Genomic DNA, 21,894 nt, shown 5'->3' with positions numbered 1-21,894 from the left:
GCAATTGTTGTGGATGTTGTGGGTCATTCAGTTACATGTGTCTGCATACTCATCTACTAACTATATTATTTTGATTGACTCAAACTGTTTAAGTGGCATGCGGACTAAACATAAGCACCAAACCTTTAATAAGTAACAGATTTGTATAAAACATTCTCCTGACTGCAAGCTAAGCCTGTGTGTCCCAGAATGTAGTCTTTATGAGAAATCTTATTCCACAACATAGTTATTATATAATTGGAAAATTGTGATACGCTTTTTGCCAGCCGCTGTCTTGACTGAGAAGTCTGGGCTTGATCCTGCCAAACATCTCTCTTAGGTGAAGTGTTTACAACTCTAGTGGCCTCACTGACATGAATGCTATATTCTGACAGACATATACTACCCCTCCTGTTGACTGACTTTTTCTTCTAGTTCCCAGAATTACTTGTGGCAAGCTTTCAATTTGAATTCTACTTACTCTGTCTTTTCATAGAAAATTTGCATTGCTGTATCTATTCCTCCATAGAGTTTGCCCCAAACACAAGAAATACTAGCAGCTAGTCAGAAAGTGTTTTTTTCCTGGACAAAGAATATTTTTATATTGCATGTATTCCCTTCTGGAACTGAACAGTTTTGCAGAAAAGCAGAATCTGTAAAATCAAAATAAATGCTTTCATTTGCCTTTGCTCATATTGTGTATCTAGCTGGTTTTCCTGTAATAAATCAGCAGTGCAAAAGGTGATTGCTGGTGGAGTCTGCATGGTTCCTCATGAGAAAAATGGATATAGTAAGCTGTGTTCACAGTCAATAGAAAGAAGATCAGATAAACGGCATCCTGGAAGTGCACCTACTTCAGGGTAAGAAAAATCTCCCCTTCAGAGTCTAAATCAGAGTCCCCTCAATACCTTATTTCCTTAAATGAAGCCCAATTATAACATCATTATGAGCTACAGATAATTCAGTGTGGGATGCAATGGAGTTACACTACTCTTAACTCAGAAAAGCATTTACATTACTCTCTAGCCAAGATAAGCTACATATGGTTCACAGACAACAAATCCTTACCCTTCTAAAATCCCTTTTAAGACATGGATGAGAAGAAAATGGGGGTGGGGGGAGGGGTTATGAGGCTGAACAACACATATGAAAGTTTGCCAGTCTGAGCTTGCCCACTTTTACTGTACAACCACTATTTATTGTTTCTATTGTAATTGCTGAAACTTTAATGACAATTTCCACGGCTATTGCTGGCTTTTCTTGTTCAGCAGCTCAGTCATAAAGCTCCTTTTCACCATGTAACAATAAACATTTTTCATTTCTTGAACTGCAAATGAATGAGAAGGTACTACTGATGTCATTAGGAATAGGTATGCAAGGGGTCAACTGTGTTCAGTCATGACAAGGAAAGGCATGACAGCTTCATCACAGAATCAGCCAGCTGCCTGTAGAGCTAGGATTCAGGCTGAGGAATTACAATGTTAGATCTGCTAAATATGGACAATTATATGCTATTAAAATAAAGCTAATGCCTGATGGAAAGCATCAACCATCATCATCCCAAGACAAGAATGTAAAGGTCTAGTTGAGGAAACTGGCCAGTGAAAGAAAAATCTCAGGTGCATTTTACACAGCCCGAACTGCTAAAGACAAAACACTTTTGATGATCGAGTTGTCCAGAATAAGGTGCAGAAGACAGGTATTCAATACCATCTATTTACTTGTAAGTGCATTAAGGCTGGTAATTATCTCTGGACGTGTACACACATTCTGTACTCCGGGCAATGAAAACCATGAGTAGGTGTCAAAATGAGACCAGTGAGAATATGTGAAAACCTATTTCTCATTCAGAAGTTTTAAGAGAGACTTTTAAGATGAAGGAACAGAAACATGAATTCGTATCTTTTAAATCTTACTATGTGGTGCACTTTTGAGAGGTGTGGGTGTGGAAGAACAGAACAGTAATCATCTGATGAACAGCTGCAATCCATGCTAAGAACTTCACTGAAACCCATGTTAAAATGAAATATTGCAGACCTTTTTAAAACACATAAAAAAATCCCCCTGTGCTTTTTTTTGGACAACCTGTTTATCTGGCAACTGTGTGTGCATGTGATTCAACATTTACCAGTGATCATCATCAGTTAATTCACAGTTCAGTAATACAAAGGAGCAAACTTCGGCTAGCTGGTACTAATAGCTATAATGCACCTGATTACACCCATCTTGCAGCATCTGATAAAGTTTTAAAAATGAGGATTTCCTTCCGAGTGGCTTCTTTCACCTTTTATTTGCTTTTAGAAATAAAGAAAAGTATATACAGAAAAAGACAAGTCAGGAAGAGTGAATATAGTTTGAGATATCAGATCCACAGGTTTGTAGTAAAAATTATGCATCAAGAATGGAGGGTTTCTTACTCCACAGGAGTTAGCTTTCACTTACTAATGCAAAGATCCACTGCCCTTCCATGAATACACTAGTGATCTCTTTTTGACAACACTATGTATTTTCACAAGTTAACTTGTCACCTTTCATTCCAAGCTTACAAAAATACTTGTTAAAATCTTCAAGTTGTCCCTTTTTTTCCCCTAGATATCACCTTCACAATATAAAAATCATGGTTTATAGAAGGAAAGTATATGACATTTTCCTTTGCCTTTCAGGAAAAAAAGAAACAGTGTCTCAGCTGTCAGAAAAATCCACTCATTCTTCTTCAGCCTCCTACCCTCTCCAGAGAGTAAAAAAGCATGATTTGTTTCCTATAACCAGTGGACTTTGAGGAAGTGGCAGAAGACCCTCCTAAATTCCCATCTGCAGGGGCTACTTCTCCCTCCCCTCATTTCTCTCCCTATTTCATTTTATAGCCCAGAAAAACCTATTTTTTTTTTTTTTTGTCAGATATCAGCTTTTAATGTGACAGCCTTAGAGTGGAACCTCTGACAGGGAAGGGAGGAGGATTTGAGGACAGCAGAGATGTGGTCATCAAGTAGTCTGTTGTCTCAAAGAAAGATGCTACCCTTGCATGTGCTGCCAAAATGAACATGATGAGTGGGAATAGAAGCCAGGGCCTACGATCTGTCATTTTATCAGACTTCAGAATCACATGTATTCTACCGTTTAACTAATTTCTGTAGCAAGGTCTTGGGGTATGAGTCTATCAGTGCAGCATACAAGTTCTGAGGCAACAAAATGTTCCTTTAAATAGAACCCAAATGGCTTATTTAATTATCTGTGTAAAAAGGGAGCTTGTTAATTGCTGCACACAGGTTAACTTTCATGCACTGCACTAGATTTCAGTAATTCAGTAATGACATTACATTTAATTTAGGAGCATATTCAAGACTGGTACCATTTTAAAGCATACCCACCACAGAAGAAAAATAAGAGTAATATATGTTTATAGGCTCTCAATACAGGAACTTCTCTCTTCCTTAAGTCATTAGTGAATTTCATTTAAGGTCAGTGTGCCGGAGTAATCACCCCTGCAGGTGTCACCTTTCTCATCCAGACCTTTAGAACGACGGTTGGCAAGTTCCAGCCTGCCTCGTTTCCCACACCAGAGGCTCTAGAAAGCTGCAAGCATTTTGCATGTCTGGACGGCTATCAAGACTTGCAGAGTGAATTTGACTTTTATTGTAAAATTATGAAGATAGAATGTCATAATATTGATACAGCCATAATATCACCACAATTAGATATAATACCACCATTTAGGTATAACATATAAACATGTAGGGATAAAAGGAAATATTCACAAACGTTCATAAAGATCTGGCAAAATAACTTCCAAGAAACACTGACATAATTTGTAAGACAAACTCATTTGTGAATCAAAATTTATGACAGAGATATTGAAGTCATACATGCTTCCTCTTGTGTTTACAAATCACCTATCCACCGCGTCTTCAATTCTTAACTCCACTTGTCTTTCCATCTGTGCAGCTTACCTGTCTGTTAAGGCCACAACCATTTTCTATAAATAAATTCTAGCAATGGTTGATTTTTACTGCATGTATAGCCGGATACTTCTGGAAAGCATTTTTTGATACACTGCATACGTTACTAAATTCCTTAAAGAAATTTACTAGTCACATCTGCAGCTTGAATGTTCCTTTCTATAAAACAAACCAAGGCCAAGCAAGACAAAGAATCTGCTGATACACACATGTCACTCCAAGAATTCTCCTGACAAAGTTCCCACACCCAATTTAATTACTTCCCTACTGTAAAAACACTTTCCATCTGCATTTATTGTAATAGTTTCAAATCCAAAACCAACAGACTATAAAGCTAGCTAAATAAATGAATGCTATTGGCCTTAGGTCCCAAGCCAGGAGCTATTCTGTAAGGCTGTGTGTCTCCAGCATTCATTTTTATGCTGATGTTTCATTTTATGTGTAATGTTTTCACTTAAGCCTTGTTTAGAGAAGAATTACCTTGCTCCAGGCTTTAAAGTTTTACGTGCCACGCGGTACCCTCTAGCGCCGCTCCAGCCAAAGGTCTGTCAGTCTCCTCTGCACGACCAGTCTTTACACATTGAGAACTGATGAAAAAAACCCGCTTCAGGCTGTATATACAGCACTGCACAAGCTCAGGCCAGGAACATTAATTCCAACTGTATCTGATACACGCTAAAACTGAGGCTGCGGAGCTCAGAATCAAAAACATTTTTGTTTAGAAATGCACCTTAAAAAATAAAACTACCAGATTTAGGCTCCAGATTGACTATTCTTTTAACACGGGAGAAAATAAGTATTCTATTCCTCAGGCTTGGTACCAAGAAGTGAACTACTGCTTATAATAAACTTCCAGATGTGCAAAGGTAATGACAGTACATTGTATTCTGGGTCCTTGGGATTGTCGCAATATTCTGGGTCCTCGGGATTGTCGCAATATCTGGTGAAACTGCATCAGACTATGGCCTTCAAAATTTTTAGAGACTTGAGATATAACAGTCTCATTTGCGCAAGCAAGACACTTTAAACTATGGACACGCACAAGCGTTTTGCTAAGTTGGGATTTGCCATGACGTCAAAGTACTTGGAAAGAGCTTGACCTTCATAATAAATTTTAATCCAAAGCAGCAGCACACCAGATATATTTTTCATTTAGAAGTTATTAAGCAAGGACCAAAGAGCAAAACATGCCTCCAGTGAAACCCAGGGCAAAACTACTACTGACTTCACTGGAAGCATATTTGGACTTTCAATTTTGTATTCCCTTACACACATTCTGTTCTTACCAAAAGAAATGAAAGAATGTATTAGTAATGTGAGCTAATCAAAGAAATTCAGTTGTTGCACAACATGGTTCAAGCCACAGATATGGTGGCCTTCAATATTGCAGGTGACCCCAAAGGATCCTACTGCAACAGTGGCACAAACGTATAGTTAAGGATGGGATTGGAGGGGCATACCTTGAACTAATTTCCTTTTCTGAGTTTTAATCACAATGTTAGTATGATGCTGGGTTGATTTGTGGCTCTCCCATCACAATTAAAGCCTCTTAATTTATTGTGAAACTGAAATAGGTCTTCTAAACAGAAGCAAGACAGACAGAAAAAAAGTGCTGCAAAGCATCAGAAACTGAAGAAAATAATTCATTGTAGCTCAACAGCTTACTAATCAACATGAAGATGAATGCTTAATGACACATCTGAAACAATTGCTACTTCGCCTGGTCAAAATTATTCATACACATACGTATATGTGCAAAACATGGAAGTTAAATCCATTTCCTTTTTTCTCATGTACATGAAATTAGAAAAGATTGTGTTTGAAAAGTTTCTTTATAAAAAATGTATGGCGTCTTCTCAACTTATGAACACAGTGGTATGTTTTTCACAGGTGAAAACAAAGAAGTTTTGACAAAGGTGAATTTTCCCAAATAATGACTGAATTACCTACACTTAAAATAAACTATATTATCAATAAACTTCAAGACTCAAGTATGCAGAATAAACAAAGAAAGTGAAACTTGATTACACAGATTTCCCTACGCTATTTAGTAGTTTGGCTTTCTGACATTGAGGATGAAAAGGAAAAGTACCCTTCCAGAAAAACCATTACAACTGATCCAACCATTCGTTCTTCACAAAACGGGACTCGGTCTCTGATGCTACATATCCACAGCACAGCTCCACCTTGTGCCCCCCACCACGCTGCAGTCAGTTGACGTTTACCCTCCGGTATTGTACCTGGGATTCTGCGGCTCTGAACCATCTGACTCTGTACACGGCTTCTTTACCTGCAAAAGCAAATGAGTGCCAGTTACTCTCACTTGAAACAAAACTTCCTCGCTTACAGTTCACGCACTTACAGCGCTTAAAGCGGACCCAGCTCTGCTCGCCATGATCTCTATAAAATACTTCCCACATTTTACAGCAGCAGTATGCAGTACTAAACAGTGTGTTTCATTATTATCCCATGAACAGCTGCCAACTGCACTTCCCCAGGCTACATCAGTATGTAAAATGTTCAGCTAAAATAGCTTGGGAGTCGTCTAACTAGGAACAAAGAAACCTAAGAACCAGGTTCCCCACTTCGAAATGAGAAAGCCATACTGTTCTCAGCTCGGTGAAGAAATGTTTTCCCAATTGATACTGCTTCTGTTTCCTGCTAAATCTCACAATAATAAACAGCAGATTCTGGGGCAAAGCACAGTGTTAGCTAAATAATTCATAGGTTAATTTTCATTTTGTGAATCTGCTAACTATATGTTAACTATATTTTCCTACTGCATCAGTGAACATATACACTGCTTTCATTCATATTTGCAATATATAATTCCATAAAGGGTATTCCAACTTCCAATTTCATCTTTGCAATTCATTGCTGTTGGCAAATTGAAGGTAAAAAAATGCATCACTTTCAAATAAAAATAGAAAACTATTTTCTTACAGACTTTGGGATCTTCCCAATTTCCTGCAAAATTTAATTATACCTTCTGGTAATCTACATTTCTTGTACTTCTATCAGAGAAAAAAACATTTTGCTCACATGTGTGGTAATGGAGAATCCAGGTCTGTGTGAGAGGTTTCAAAACTCAATTTTTAAAGCCACTTAGAAACATCAGAGTCACTCAAACACATTCAATGTGACTGACACAATGCAAAGAACATTTCCATCACAACCAGCAAGTGTTGTACTTTTTTGCTACTTTAAAAGCATTTCAGAGAAAATAATTGTTACTGTGACTCACTTCTATTGAAATAATTGGCAAAACACAAACTCTAACAGAAAAAGGATTAGGCTGATGCTAATTATTTTCCCTAAATACCTCAACCGAATGTCATGCAACATCACACATAGGTGCCTAAGTACAAGCGTGATTCTACAGATAGTCATTTTTATTCTTCATTTTTCATTCTAGATATTGAAAAAACAATATGGTTGCACACACAGTTATTCATAGAAATCAGTTTTCAGTAGCAATAATGAAAATTTCCCCATGATAATAACTTAAAACTGTCTTTATTATTTAACAGGTGTCATCCAAAACACTAAAATTATAGCAAACACAAAGGATCTTCTAATTATATTTTGCTTGGGCTTTACTAAACTTTTCTCAACCTATCCAGTTATTCACTTTCATCACCACTGATCTTCCCGCTCTTGGAGTGTTCATGGCTCCTGTTGTACTACTTCACAGACTTTGTAGTCACAGTGTGCCACAGAGAGACGTGATGGTGCAGCAGCTCAACAATGAAAGACAGCAAAGGCTCACATAAACTCGAAATTCACAGTCACTGTTTCCTAAACATTCAGCTGCAAACATCATTGCTATAGTTTTACCCTCATTATATTTTCATTAAAGTAACGTTATATCTGAAATATAGTAAAATATTTCAGATAAAAACACATGGTGAAGGACCAAGAAAAAAGCCTGCAGTGTGTGTCAATATACAAACAAGAGAAATATTCATTCAAATTAGTGTATTGAGGGTCAACATCACAGGCTACTGTTCAAAAAAGTAAATTCAAAATCATTCAAAGACACTGAAATTGAAATAGCCCTTCCTTGAGAGGAAATGTGTACTTCCAGAAGCAGATTGTCTTAACTGAGTTGCAGATGGACTTGGTCAGAAAAAGAACCTTTTCATTTAACATACAATTTAAAACAATTAGAAGGACAATGTATTCAGAACAACAAAATAAAAATATAACATAATTAAAATTAATTCAAAATATGAATGCATCTAATTTACTTAAATCCTAGCAAAGCTCCTCCTTCTTTGTCCTTTTAGCATACACTCCCTTTCAGGCTATTTTTGCTGTCTTCCTGTTGTTAAATTTACTAGCATTTACACATTCCTTTTCAATTCCTAACACGATCCAAGCACTTTTAGCATACACAACATATTAAGAGCTCTGGCTCTCCTGGGCAGGGATGAGAAGATCTTCTTCTCCTGGTTGAATAATAGCTGAGTACTCACAGGCGAGTTGTCCTATCCCTGCTCATATTGCTACTCTATCTTGCTTTGACCAACTTTGCAAAGTAATTGAAATGGCTTAAAAAGCATGCTCTACCTATGTGGTGAACATAAAAATTCTTGAAGAAAATCTGTTTGAATGTTCCAGAGAGTACCAGAAAAGTCAGGGACCAACTGTAGCAGAAATAGACCTTCCGTGCAATGCAACAAACTTGGGGGGGAAAAAGGTCTCTTGTATTCAAGAATATTGCAATCAAACCAAAATATTTTTAAAAATAAGTATTTCAGCTTAGTATATAGATGATGCAGTTCATCTATGATCATTCTCTGAGGAAATGTGCAGCATAAGCACACATTAAGGACTTGTCTTTTCCTCTGAGACTAAATGTAAACTTCATTGTGTATAATAATGTTAAATATAATAAGAATGTTAGTTCTTAAATGAGGAACAGGTATGTGATTTTCTTTCAAGTGGCCACACAGAATGACTAGTATGTCTGGTTAACGCTACTCAAGTAGCAAAAAACATTTTGCTATTCATAAAATTATGCTACCCTTGAAGATGAACAGAAAGTCACTGTAAAAACTCTAGATCAAAGACTAAATATTGTTTCCTTTATCTTCAGCTTAACTGTTTTTCCTCTTAATCTGCTTTGTTGACTGTTTTCAAAATAATTAACTTCCACTAACACCACATATATTTACGTTTTCATGTGTTAAATGCTATGAAAAGAAGCTTTTTCTTTACTCCTCCTCTGTTTTGCTTTTTTTTAAAATTTTTTGTTCTCTTTACACAGGTTTTCTCACCATTTTTTGTTCTACATATGTTGAGAATCATTGACAAGGGTGGTCAGATACCAGTTTCAGTTTGGCAGACTGCACTGAAATCTCCTACCCTCGCTGCCTACTATATCATGTTTGAAATGTTTCAGCTAAAAGATCTTTAATTCCGAATTTTTGAGAAATCATGCTGTTGTGTTCATATTTTAGAAGTCATGCCAATATGCTTCAGAACAGCTTTAGCACTTGCAAGTTTTGAGGCAGAAACGCAAAACTGGAAGTGGAAGGAGTCCAAGGTGTAGCAGTACCCAGGAATCATCATCTCCGTGAAATGGTCCCCAAATTTCTTTCAGCTTATAGTAAGCAGACTCCTGTTGTAGTCTGGCTTCTGAATTTTTGAAGACCCTTTCTGCATTGAATACCCTACATCTCCATCTCAAAGATGCTGGTGGGGAGTAAAATTCAAGATTACTTCTCCTGAGTGTCAGGAGCACCCGTGACATTAAGAAACAGACTGATATTGGTTAAATTGTCCCCATCTGCTCTGTCAGTCCCATCTCCTGCTATGCATGTGCCTGGGCAATATCCTGAAGCAGCAAAACCCTGTAGACTCAAACACAGGGAGGAATAGAGGAAAGAAAGGAACAGGGAGAGGTAGTGGAAACTGGGGGACAAAAGAAGAAAGGGATCTGCAGGGGGCAAAATTAGAGGAGGGCAGAAGCCAGGTGAAAAAATGTGGTAGACATAGGAGTGGAGTGTGGACAGTGGAAGAGTACTGGGGCTGGCTGGGGACAGCACAGCACAGTTTGCTCTCCTTTCCTCTAATTAGATTTGGGACTCACACCATAAACACATCCCGAGCATTCATCAAATATCTGTGAAACTCACTAGGAAAAGTCTTTAGTGACCAGTCTGCCCAGACTAACAGGCTAGTTCTGCTACAACAGCTGCACTGCAGACCTAATTAACGATCCAAGCTGGGAAACTCTACAAGTGGTCTACAAATGTTAATAGTTATCCAGAAAAATTAAGGTCTAATTTGACTCAAACTGGGGATTAACAGTCAATATTTTACACAATTTCTGCCTTCATCTTTATACCGGTTCAGCAGATTTTAAATATGCACACCGTAAGTGCCTGATACTATCAGGGCATTGTGAAAAAGAGATGCATTTATTAAACCCTAATGTTCTTAATTTAATGTATATGAGAAATACTTATATGACAAATTATTTTATATTAAGAATGGACTTTGGATCCTTCACGTTTAAGAAATATAGACTGAGAAACATCGAAAAAAAATCTAACTACACATTCACTGAAAAGAAAAAGAGACATCCTTTGGAAAGCCTAGTATGTCATGTAATAAGAGCTGCATCATAATGCATAAGAGAGTGGATTTCTACAGGCCATATTACTCCTGGCATTTCCTTGCTTCTGCTGTTTTCTTTTGCAATATTAACATCCTTTTAACATGGTTTTATTGGACCTCATGATGGTATGTCAAACCATGAACTGATTCTGCTCCATGAGGTGTTCTCGCACACACACTCATGACATTGAACTTGTAATGCAACACAGGTAAGAAATCCCTTCTAACACAATAAGCGCAGCTGGAAAATCTTACAACATCAGCAGTAACTTATTCTGCTGAGCTCCCTCATCTACTGCATCAAATATGGCCTTGAGCATCCCTCCCAAACTGGTAGGTGCGCAATTGGGTAGAGCCATGCCTTCCATGCTTTGGTCTTGAGAAGGCAGCTCCACATGGTAGAACTATGGAAGCTCTAACATCAAGGAGACAAGAATGAAGAGGGAAAAGTACTCTTTGCGGACCCAAAGACATCCCAACGCACGTGTTTGTGCTTCCTCAGGCTGTGCTAATGCTACTTCTGATTGGTCTGGAGTGTGGGCAGAGACAAGTGTATTTCTATTGTCTGGATGCAAACTATCCCAATAGAAGCTCACCAGCTTCTACTTACTGTTCAGTGAAAGAGACCATGCCTGTGGAATGGCCCCAGGAAAGGATGCGGCATTCAGGGGAACAGTTTGATGGAAATGTATGAAAAGAATATGGCTCAGAATGTTTGTAACACTGCATGAGAATGAATAGCGAAGAAGTAGCTTCTCCTTAAAATATTTTTTAGATGCTGACTTTGACAATGTTTACATATAGTCTCATAAACATCTTGACAACAAAGTCATTAGCACAGAGACTGTCTGTAGAATGCCTAGCACAACAAAGACTTCCTTTGCTACCATGACACCCTTCATTTCTACCATAAAACAAATAATGACATTATTTTGATCTACAAAACCAGGGCAATGGCTAGCTTAACAATACAGTGCTGGGATTTAGTAACAAATTGTAGCCATTCAGAAAATGTATAATAACCTTACACACTATAAAGATTTTTTTTTAAATATGAACATTTAATACAAAGTGAAATGAAAACATGTATTCAAAATGCAATCTCAGAGTTACTCACCACAAAGTCTTAAGTAAGTTTCTGACTTAGTTAAAAACTCAAACACTGATGCTACTGTTCAGTGAAAGACCTTGAAGCGACAGAAAATTGATTTTTTTTCCCCTGATTTTTCAGTGTGGCACTGTATATAGCTGTATTTTAACTGAATCATATCCTAAAGTAGATTTATCATATCTCAGCAGATCTGAAAGTCATTCTAATCACAACGGAAGAATGACGAAAACCATGCTATAGGAATCAAGTTAATTTCAAAGAGAAATCAACAGAATTCACTAGAGTGATTTATTTCACTAATAATGCAATATTTTTTTCCAAAATTGAAGGCTATATGAGCTAGTTTTCAGTGAAAACATGTTTTCAACTCGTCTCTTAAAATACATTTATGTGTTCCATAGTCTCTTCCATTTTCTTAGTAACAAAACTGTTATGCTGTCAACTGAAATTGACAACTCTAATCCAAATAGATCAAGTTGGGATTTTTAAACAAAAGTACAGTGTAAATTACTTATAAGGTTTGAGTATAGAAGCAAGACTGCTGAAGTTGATCTTCGCATTTTATGCAGTAAAGTAGATGAGACTTCATATTTAAGGAGATCAATGTTTCCATGTCTTTAAGAGCTGGGAGGAATAAGAACATCGTGAATATTGCATGGCAGCTTCTAACATGTAGCACAGAGCAGGGCTGAGAGGAAGGGATGGGAATGGGGAAAGGTATTGCTGTTCCACCATTGCTTCTTTCTATTTTCCATGCAAACCTTTCCTAAGACAGACATGTTCATGACAAAAAGTATCATTGCTGCACTCTTCTCTCTCCCACCTCTCCACAGACTAATAAAGCAGTAACTCTGGTCTGCAACACTCTGTGGTGTATGTCTAACTTGCAATGAAAAATAATCCAGAGGAAACACATCAAGTATCAAATAACTGCACTTTGGGCACCTAAATCTATCTAGGTGTGTCACCAGAAGCTTCCTTTACAGCTAACAGAAAGACACAGATGTATTTCACCTGACCTACAATACTCATCTATTTCAGACAGAGAGGAATTACGCCCAGATGAATTGTGAATATCATTTACTACTCTCCACTGACTGTTGAAGAAGATAGGTAATGGAGAAAACACTGAGGAAAAAGAAGAGTGTTGCCAGAGAGTGAGGGAGTTCCTAGTGCCTCCAGCTTGCGAGTTTCGTTACATCCACTGTGAAACACTGCAATACTGACTATAGCAATGAAGAGAGATGGCTCCTGCTGAAGTTTTGTGCTTTATAGCCTTGGTGTCTTTGAACGAGTAATTAGAGCTATCACTTACAAAACATATACTAATTCACTAAATGCTTCCACTTTTTGAGTTTACACTCTTCATCACTGCCACAACCATTTAGATTTTTCATATAAACCCTTGCAGAGAACAGTGTGGATAAAATTCTGACAGGAACCAGACTATAGTCAGGCCAAGAAGATGCAAAGCAGCACTGCATTTCCCCTAGATCTTATTTCACCTGGCTGGGATGATAAGTAGCAACACACTATAGCCCTTACTGGTGTGCACAGTACGTAGGAAAAGTAAATAGAGATTAAATCAATCCATGTAAATGTCTTTTTTATGCTTACATGGAGGCCAAAGTGTTTCTTTCAGGAACACTAAAAAGTCTTAGCATTGATACAAGCCTTTGTGCTAGTTAAATCAGAAAGATTTATCGAATACAAAACTGTGTTTCTATTGAAAAGTTTTAGAGAAGGAGGTCTCATTAAGGCGTATTTATAGCATTAATTGATAAAAGCTGAGACAACCTTAACTCAGTTTTCTCATTTGCAGGCTATCTTTGCGATCAAAACTTTCCTTCTTTGGTACTTTCTAACTGGTGGAAGGATCTCCTACATGTTTGTTTTTGCAACCTGATTAATAGGTTCACTCAGTTCAGAACTCTAAGCTTCTTTCAAGTCTTTTATACCTGCAAACATTTTTAGAACACATTTTAAATTGCCTTTGGCACAAGTGCAACTTTAAAAATATCAGAGGGTGTGACAGTCAAGTAATAATTCAAGCAACTGCAACCTGTCAGGCACGATCTATTACATTTTGAAATGCATTTATACATGCACTGTAGGAAAAAATGGCGTGTTTTTTTTTTTTGTTTTTGTTTGTTTGTGTTAGATGAAAGAAGGAAATATATTCCCTTAACTTGGCAGGGCAGGCAGGGCAAATGCCACACCACAATAGAACTTTTTGTTTCAGCCTGGGTTACCTAATAGCTTAATGCTCATAGAACACTTTCCCCTGCCCCGCTGGGAGGATGGGCCACCAGCCTGGCTCCCTTCCCAGGAAAAAAAAAAAAAAAAGAAAGAAAGAAAAGGAGCTCACTCCCCATTCAGCAGTTGCAAAGCGAGGAAAGCTCCACCAGCCTGGAGCTGGGAGCAGCTCATTTATTGTCCAAGTCAAGTTCAAGAATAACTACAAAAGCACTAGCATTAGAAACATCTTGTTCGCTTTTTTCTCTCTCACGTGGTCTTTTTCTCTCTTTCGCTTCCTCTGTTTTTCTCTATTTAAAAAAAAAACAACACAAAACACTACAGACAAACCTGTGGCCTTTTGCCTTTTCAAATCAGCTGTATGTGTCATTGCAGGTGAATTGGCAAGTTTATCCTTGGTGCCTTCCCGGTATCTCCAAACTGGAAATTAGCTAGAAGACACTGCTCTTAGTCTGAACATGGAAAAATGCTTCCTGTTTTTACTCCAGATATGGTCCCATTAACTCCCCTAGATTTGTTGTGACCACACCATCTTTACTAAAGTGTTTGCTTTTTAAATCTCAGCATTCTCAGATACCATTGATCTCTTTTCAGAAGAAAAACATACCGAGGTGCCTGAAAAAAGCCACGCTGTGCAATGCTTTCTAGATTTAATCCTGTAATTCCCCAGTTCCACAGAAATTTCATAAGCAAACTAGGGGCATCACAACTGCTTTAGAGTTATCAGTTAATATTCAAAGGAACAGCAAGTGATCTCCCATTATATGCATAAAATTCAGTGCCCCCTCAGAAAAACCGAACTTATTTTCTTTCCTCCCACTTTTCAAAACTAACCAGGGCCAACAAATGCAAAGAAAAAAAGTAAACTTTGAAGCTAAAATTTAAAGCAATGAAAGTCAGGAAGTTCAAAAGTTAATGTTCCTATGGCTGTGTTAACTTGGCCGTGTTGCAAATACCTCCTGCAAATGCTTCAAGCTATTTTGTTAAAGGCATATAGTACTGTGCCATAAAGCATAATAAAAATGCTGTTTCCTTTTCATGTGGAAAGCATCTTATACAAGCAACAGTACAGTTTATTTCTACTAGTAATGCCAATTCTCTACCACAATTCCAGTATCTCTGCCACCAGGTGACTCTCTTTTCTGAAGGTGCCGGTGCCTCACTGGGCCGTAGCTTTCCCTGAGCTCACCTAAAAGCTTGCATACTGACCTCCCCAGTAACAAAGGCCAACTTCTCTCCCGAGTCTTTTGCCTCACCAGAATATAATCTCTTTCTCCCTTAAGATCAAACAATATTTGCCACAGCTTCTCCATCCCTCACTTAGGGGAAATTTAGACAAATGGCCTTGCCAATCACCTTTCTGTCTTCACCGTCCTGCTTTCTACCTAGGAGTATACCAATACCCAAGTGCAGTAAACAACATGATCCATCAAATACTCATCTTCACCACAGATGATGAAACACATAAATGTAGAATATTCGATTTAGCAGAGAAGCCCTGTTTCCTCTCCTGGTACTCTTTTGTTTGTCTTTCTCATTTTTCAATATAAGTATTGCTAGGTGTTAAGATTAAAGGAAATCAGCCCCCCAAACCCTGCTTTACCCTTGGTCAACAGTCTCTGGTTTCCACGCTCCACTGAGAGTCCCCTCTCAGGTGCTGAGTCAGCCTTGAGGAAAAAAATGTCTACAACCACCAGCTTCATTGTGCTGTCTGTCTTGTAGGAGCATATTCAGCAGAGCATTCTTTATCCCAGAGATAAAGAGACTTTTAAAACAAAGATTGTTGGTTTGGACTGTATTGAAAAAGTTCAGGCAGTGTAGTTTAGTGGAAAAAAAAGACAGATGTAATGTGTTCACAATATCCTGACTTGATGTGAGCATTGTTGTCAAGCAACAAAGTCTTCATAAAAGTCCTGCTCATTTAATAATGAATACCTGACTCATATCATGGTCTGATGGAATGAGATAGAATAGTTTGGATATAGTGAAAGCATTGTATGCAGATTCAGCTACATGACAGCTTGGTTTATTGATGATCCAAAGAAAGGTTCTAAGTGGAGACTTGAACTATAGAAGACAAGACGGTAGATAGAAGCTCTTACAAGCGTAGCTACTCATTCATCAGCACCACTTTTACCCTTGCACAGACACACTTTTCTGCACTATTTGTCTTATCCCAAGCACATATAGCTGCAGCTATATAAGCGAGATGTAATGGTAGGATATCAGTGTATTACCTGCAGTATCTGCCAGCACAATCCATGCTGTGTGACTAGTCCAGCACATGCATGTCAAAGAGAATCAGAAGAAATGCTGATCCTTGTAAATGTCCTTAAGAAAATTAGATAAAATTGTGCTGTACTGCACCTTTTCATTGCAATTTTTACCATGTATCTATTAAGAAGGACTCAACTCACTAATGTGTCTTTTGAATATGTCTTCATCTCTCAGGAGAGATGACTGTATTCAGTGGACAGTATTGTATATGTCACAGTATCAGAAAGATGAGAAAATGTAACTGACTATTACATGTTTAACAAGAAAAAAAAAGGAAAATTCCTACGCTAAATGTTGTCAGGACAATTTTGCCCTTTCTGACTAAAATAATCAACTGTTGCTTATTATAAGCAGTTGTTCACTGCTTTCCTTCACAAACCTGGAAGGTAGGAGTACCCCCGTGTTGAGTGTGTATACTGAGATCGGGGAATGCAAAAAGGCTATTTGTGACTAACTGCAATAACTGCAGAATAACTGATAACTGTCCCACCTAGGCTTGCATGGGCTTCCACTGGTACCTTCACCTCACTTCAACAGCAGTGACGGCAACTGCAATGGCTAGCAGGCTACGGTGTATTCAGTCCTTCCGCAAAAAGCATTCCCTGATCTTAGGAGTTGGAAAGCTTGGAATAAACCTACAAATATTTAAGCTTAAGTCTAAACAGGAACATGGTGGTTAGGCCCATCATCTTCAATGAAACAACTCAGAATAAAGAAGATAAGTATGTGAATATGCTTTTCTAGGATGGGGTACTCAATTAATGCCAGAAAGCAACAGGTGGACAGAGCAAGAAGACAGGTTGTGGGGAAGATGAACAAGGTAATATGAGTAGGTAACATGAACGCGATTTTAGCTCGGCACCTGCATACCCATTATCAGGTGGCAGAGACCTGTAGGCATTGTGGAAGATGGGAATTACATGCAGAACATGTTAAAACACTTCAAATAAAACAATTTTTAAAAAAAAAAAAAAAAAGGCAGCACCCCTGCCCACCACTACCACCCACCTGAAATGTATAGAAATGACTACATTTCAAATTAAAAACAAAAGTGTATTCAAAACTGGTCAAAAAGTAGAAGTATAAGGCAATTAGCAATTGCACATCGCATTCCACCCTGAAAAGTACCAAGTAAATCGTCTGTGTATTTACAGTGAACAGCTGTCCTTCTTCAGTTTCATACATTTTTGTTCCTCATTACTAAAGCTATTTTGTTTAGCACTGTAGCAATAATTTCTAGCAGCTGTTGTAACATTAATAAAACTACATCAGATAATCAAAAACCGTGGCAACCTATGTGAATTAAAGTAAGGATGTAAAAAAAATTATTTGTAGCTCAGACAACTTGCTGGTCAAAATGAAATAATCAGTTCTTTATAGTCTATATGTTGTCTAACTTGCAAAAATTATCATTTGTTTGAGGAAAGATAAAATGGCACACAATTATAGTATAAAATCTCACAAACAAGTGGATATAAACTAAAGACCTATTCACATGCATTTGTATCATCATATAACCAAATTTACTTTGCTTCTGGTTATTTTAGTTTTCAGTACCTCTGGAACACTTCAACAAAAGTGAAGAAAATGCTTCTAAGAAATGAGTCTCTTTTTCTAAAAGAGTAGGAAAAAAAAGAATAACAATTTATCAGAGCCAAACCACAGATAGAATATTTTTTAATAAATGCATAGGAAAATATGATACATGTAATGTACGCATAGTTACTACAAGCTAGTAAACAGTGCTGAAGCAAAATCCTATTTAGTAAGACTTTTTAATAGATATGATTTAAATTTAATTACTCAAATATTAATGAACAGGTAAACTCTGAGAACATTTATCATACAACATTGATCAAACGCCTATTAATATCATAGTGTTAAATTGTCATAAAAAGCGGAATTATTAATTTACAGAGTTACAGCATATGTTTGCTTCTATGCTAGTAACAACAACAGCCACAATTAGAAAACATGTTTAAAAGATGTTTTACTTGTTTCTTTCATTTGCTTTATGCTATAGATTTTAACACTACCCAGAATTGCAATATTTATGGTATAAATTACGTAAATTTCAAAACATCATCTAATAACATATTTTTCATTATTAGTCAATGGAGACAACATCAGAGGCAGTATAGCTCTTAAACTGTCACAAGTAAGAACCACTTGATAGATCATATTTCAGCTCACATGCAAGTAAATTCTGGCTCTTTTTTCATGTTTGAAAATTTGACTGGTTTGCCTTAGTATAGTACTTTCCATACCTAAATAATTTTTCAGATTTTTTATTAATAGTGCTATACTAAAATATATAATTTTTACATACTTTAAAGTATGTTTTACTTTTAAAAATGCTCTATAAACAAAATAGTTTAACTAGCTTTCCAGAAGCAATTAATTAACTGGTTGGGTTTTCTTCTTTTCAAATTCATACTGTTTTCTTTTTTATTTTTGCAGTCCTTCAATAAATTCTTTAACCAACAGACTTGGAATAAGAAGTTGTTCCAATATATTTTGGATAGTTTTATACATACATCTCAAGCATTAAATAAAAATAATTTCTTCTTAGCTTAGGAAAATGTAACAACAAGATTCTCCAAGCTCTGAAAGCAATTGAAACAAAAATAGAGACATCTTCACAGTGAAGGATTAATTTCATCCAGCAAGGTCAACGGTCAGAAGTAACAATAAAGTATATTGCGACGCATCTGCCGTACTTTCTCCCACAAGAGTCTACATGTTTGACCCTGCTTCAGACAAACAGGCAAGTACCCTTTGTTTCCAGCTCTACCATGCCAAGTCTCCCGCATCTTTCGACCCCCCTCCCTTCTTTCCTGTCTCCCCAACCTGATCCTGGAATGTTTTGGCCACAAGGTTAAGAAAGATTCCCCCATTTATCACGACCTGCCAAGCACAACAGGGTCACAGTCCCAGCCCTAGTCCTACCGCTTAACTAATCCAACCTCAGCACAGGCTTGAAACTTCAAAGATTTTTTGCCACAGGCAAAGAATAGTCCCTATTTGCTTTAAAATCCAAGTATCAATCAAGTTAAACTGTGCTTCAGTGGAGCTAACGTTTTGAATGTTCAGAGCAACACATATGTTTGGTTCTTAGCTGTGACTCCAATTAGAGTGCAGGACTCACCTGGAATAGCAGTACAAATATTTGAAGTACAGCAAAAATCTAATTATGAGATGATTCATTTTATCCAGAGGAAAATCCTTGATAAAAACTGTCTAAACATGCATGCAAACAGACAAGAAAGCAGGTTTGTGCATCTGTGCAAATAAATATATACAATATATATAAAATCTCTGTTTATGTGAAAGCACTTCAGATTATTTTACACTCCAAAGTTTGATTATCAGTTATACCAGATGATCAGCCACATTTTTATAATTGTAATGTTACAGATTTACTATGAGAACACACAGGGAACTTTGCTTTAATATTTAGGAAGCAAATCTTCAATTTACTCTAGCTAAAACAACACATAAATTCTACAGTTTTAGGATACTGCCTACCACTGTTTGTTCAATCTAGCATAAACAATAAAATAATCATGCTTTTTAAATCAATCCAGGTTCTTCCATATCTATTTTTAAGTATATCCTTTTGGGGATAAAACAGGATGATTTTTGTAATTAGTTTTTTAAAATATCTTCACATTTTCTTCAGATCTTTATTCCTAATTGAATGTTGTCTAATTGTGTATTAATTCAGAGCAATTATTAACTATTGCATAGAGAAATAAACCATGTGTGACCCTAGGATATATTTTTTGTTAAGCTATAACAGAATTTTTTTAATATATTTTTCCAGCAGTATAATTGAAAATAGAGTTCATTAAACATAAAAAGCTAATAAGTAGCATATTAACAGAACATTAAATTCTACCAACTACTCACATAGTTATTATACATAAATGTAATACCGTCATGCTCTCCTTTTATTTAAAAATACTGAAATATTATAACATGTTTAGATTTTAATCCCTTGTAAATAACATTTACTAAATAAATTTTAAAATTCAAATTTAAAAAGATAATAAAACGCTTACTTAGGCAAGCACGTGAACGAGACAGTATGCAGTACGGTTTTTCACTTGCTTCCTCTATTTTACAGTATCAAACACAATCTGTTTAAGTGTAGAAAATAACCTCGACTTCTATTTCCTGTAACAGATGAACTAGCTTCCCTATATACACACTCTCATGCGTATACATGCATGTGTGATCACAAAAACATACAGATATTTCCTCAAAGCCAAATTCAAGTTCTTTTGCTTGGGAGTACCCCCATACAAGGTTGATGCTACTTGATTTGCTGTACCACTTCACAAGCTAAACTAATCACGTTAATAAATCTAAAATTATCTTGGAAAAATGCTTTGGCAACAACTATATTTTTACCTCAGGAATTTAAAATATTACTTCCTTTACATATGCTTTTTTGAATTTACATTTGATTTACTTTAGAAGATAAAGAAATTATGTCACAAAAGGCAGTGAGATAGTTAAAAGCTGCTTAGCTGAAATGTTTTTCAGAAAGCAGTGAACAGTCCAAGAAAAGAAACGTAACTGGATCCTGCTGCTCGCTGCTTGCCAGACCCCAGGCATAAAATCGAAGAACTTATTTGCTGTAATAATTTATCATACCTTTCTTCCAAACAGGTTCCATACACATTAAGGTTTCCTATAGCAGTAAATCGCTGTTTACAGATGAACCAGACCAGGGACTTTGCTCGCTGCACTAGGACAACAAAACATTACTCCCAGAGTAAACCCCTTCAGCATTTCACCGAATGAAATGGACATTTAAGAAGCACTAATCATTATGCCAGCTCCCATCGTGGCCCTCGGAATGCTGCATAATAAGCAGCACCGCTGCACTTGCGTGCTATGTGGACCCCAAAGTAGCAGACGCATACGGACTCGCTGAAGAAGTAAGGTTTTAATTTAGTCTCAAAAAATAAGCTGTGCAATAACAAAATGCACTAAGCAGTTTGAAACAAATTCAAAATGAAGTAAGATTCAAATACAAACTCTTAGTGCCAACTGACAGATAACATTACAGAAAAAGTTAAAGTGAACCGTGACGGGGTAGGACTGATGCTTTAGCGCAATTATACTGCTGCATTATTTGTTTCAAACTTATGTCTAATCAACTTAGAAACCAACTAAATGGACTTGGATGAAGAATTAGTAAATTAAATTAGTTATACTTGTATCCACAGTTTTTGCAGTTTAGGGCTAATTAATTTGAATGCAATTTACATCTAGACACCTGTCTCAGCATACTGGCCTTCAAGTGTCTCTCACAATAATGTATTGAATAACATTGCAACAAACTGCTCACAGGTTTGACAAAATGCGACATCCACACTGTATTACTGAATGCCAAATTTCATTTCTTACAGCACTTAACAAGTAAACTCTCGTCTCAAGAAAAAACTGATCCTGAAAGAGCATCACAGATTCAGTCCTATGACTTACCTAAACTCCTTTAGAGCCACTACGAACAAATGCACTGTTCCAAAAACAAGTTTGAAACTGCTACTACAGAAACAAAACCGAAAATTCTTTTTCATAATAGAATCTGACTGTGCAATGAATACCCATTTTATTTCCCATTTTATCACTAAACTTGCAGCAATATCACCAGTTAAAATCCATCAGAACCTT

The 21,894-nt window shown here is 36.8% G+C and overlaps 1 protein-coding gene across 18 annotated transcripts in view; it reads right to left on the bottom strand.

The window, feature by feature from the left end:
* EYA4 (EYA transcriptional coactivator and phosphatase 4) overlaps nucleotides 1-21,894 on the bottom strand; it is a 153,012-nt gene that overhangs the window by 70,528 nt on the left and 60,590 nt on the right. For all 18 annotated transcript variants that reach the window (XM_054063459.1, XM_054063468.1, XM_054063450.1 and 15 more), the window contains one exon: nucleotides 6,176-6,225. In XM_054063459.1, the coding sequence (XP_053919434.1) occupies nucleotides 6,176-6,225 (50 nt within the window). The remainder of the gene's footprint in view (nucleotides 1-6,175; nucleotides 6,226-21,894) is intronic.

This window comes from Cuculus canorus, chromosome 3, assembly GCF_017976375.1.
Source record: "Cuculus canorus isolate bCucCan1 chromosome 3, bCucCan1.pri, whole genome shotgun sequence".
Classification (NCBI taxonomy): domain Eukaryota; kingdom Metazoa; phylum Chordata; class Aves; order Cuculiformes; family Cuculidae; genus Cuculus; species Cuculus canorus.
This window is presented reverse-complemented; position numbering and strand designations above follow the sequence as displayed.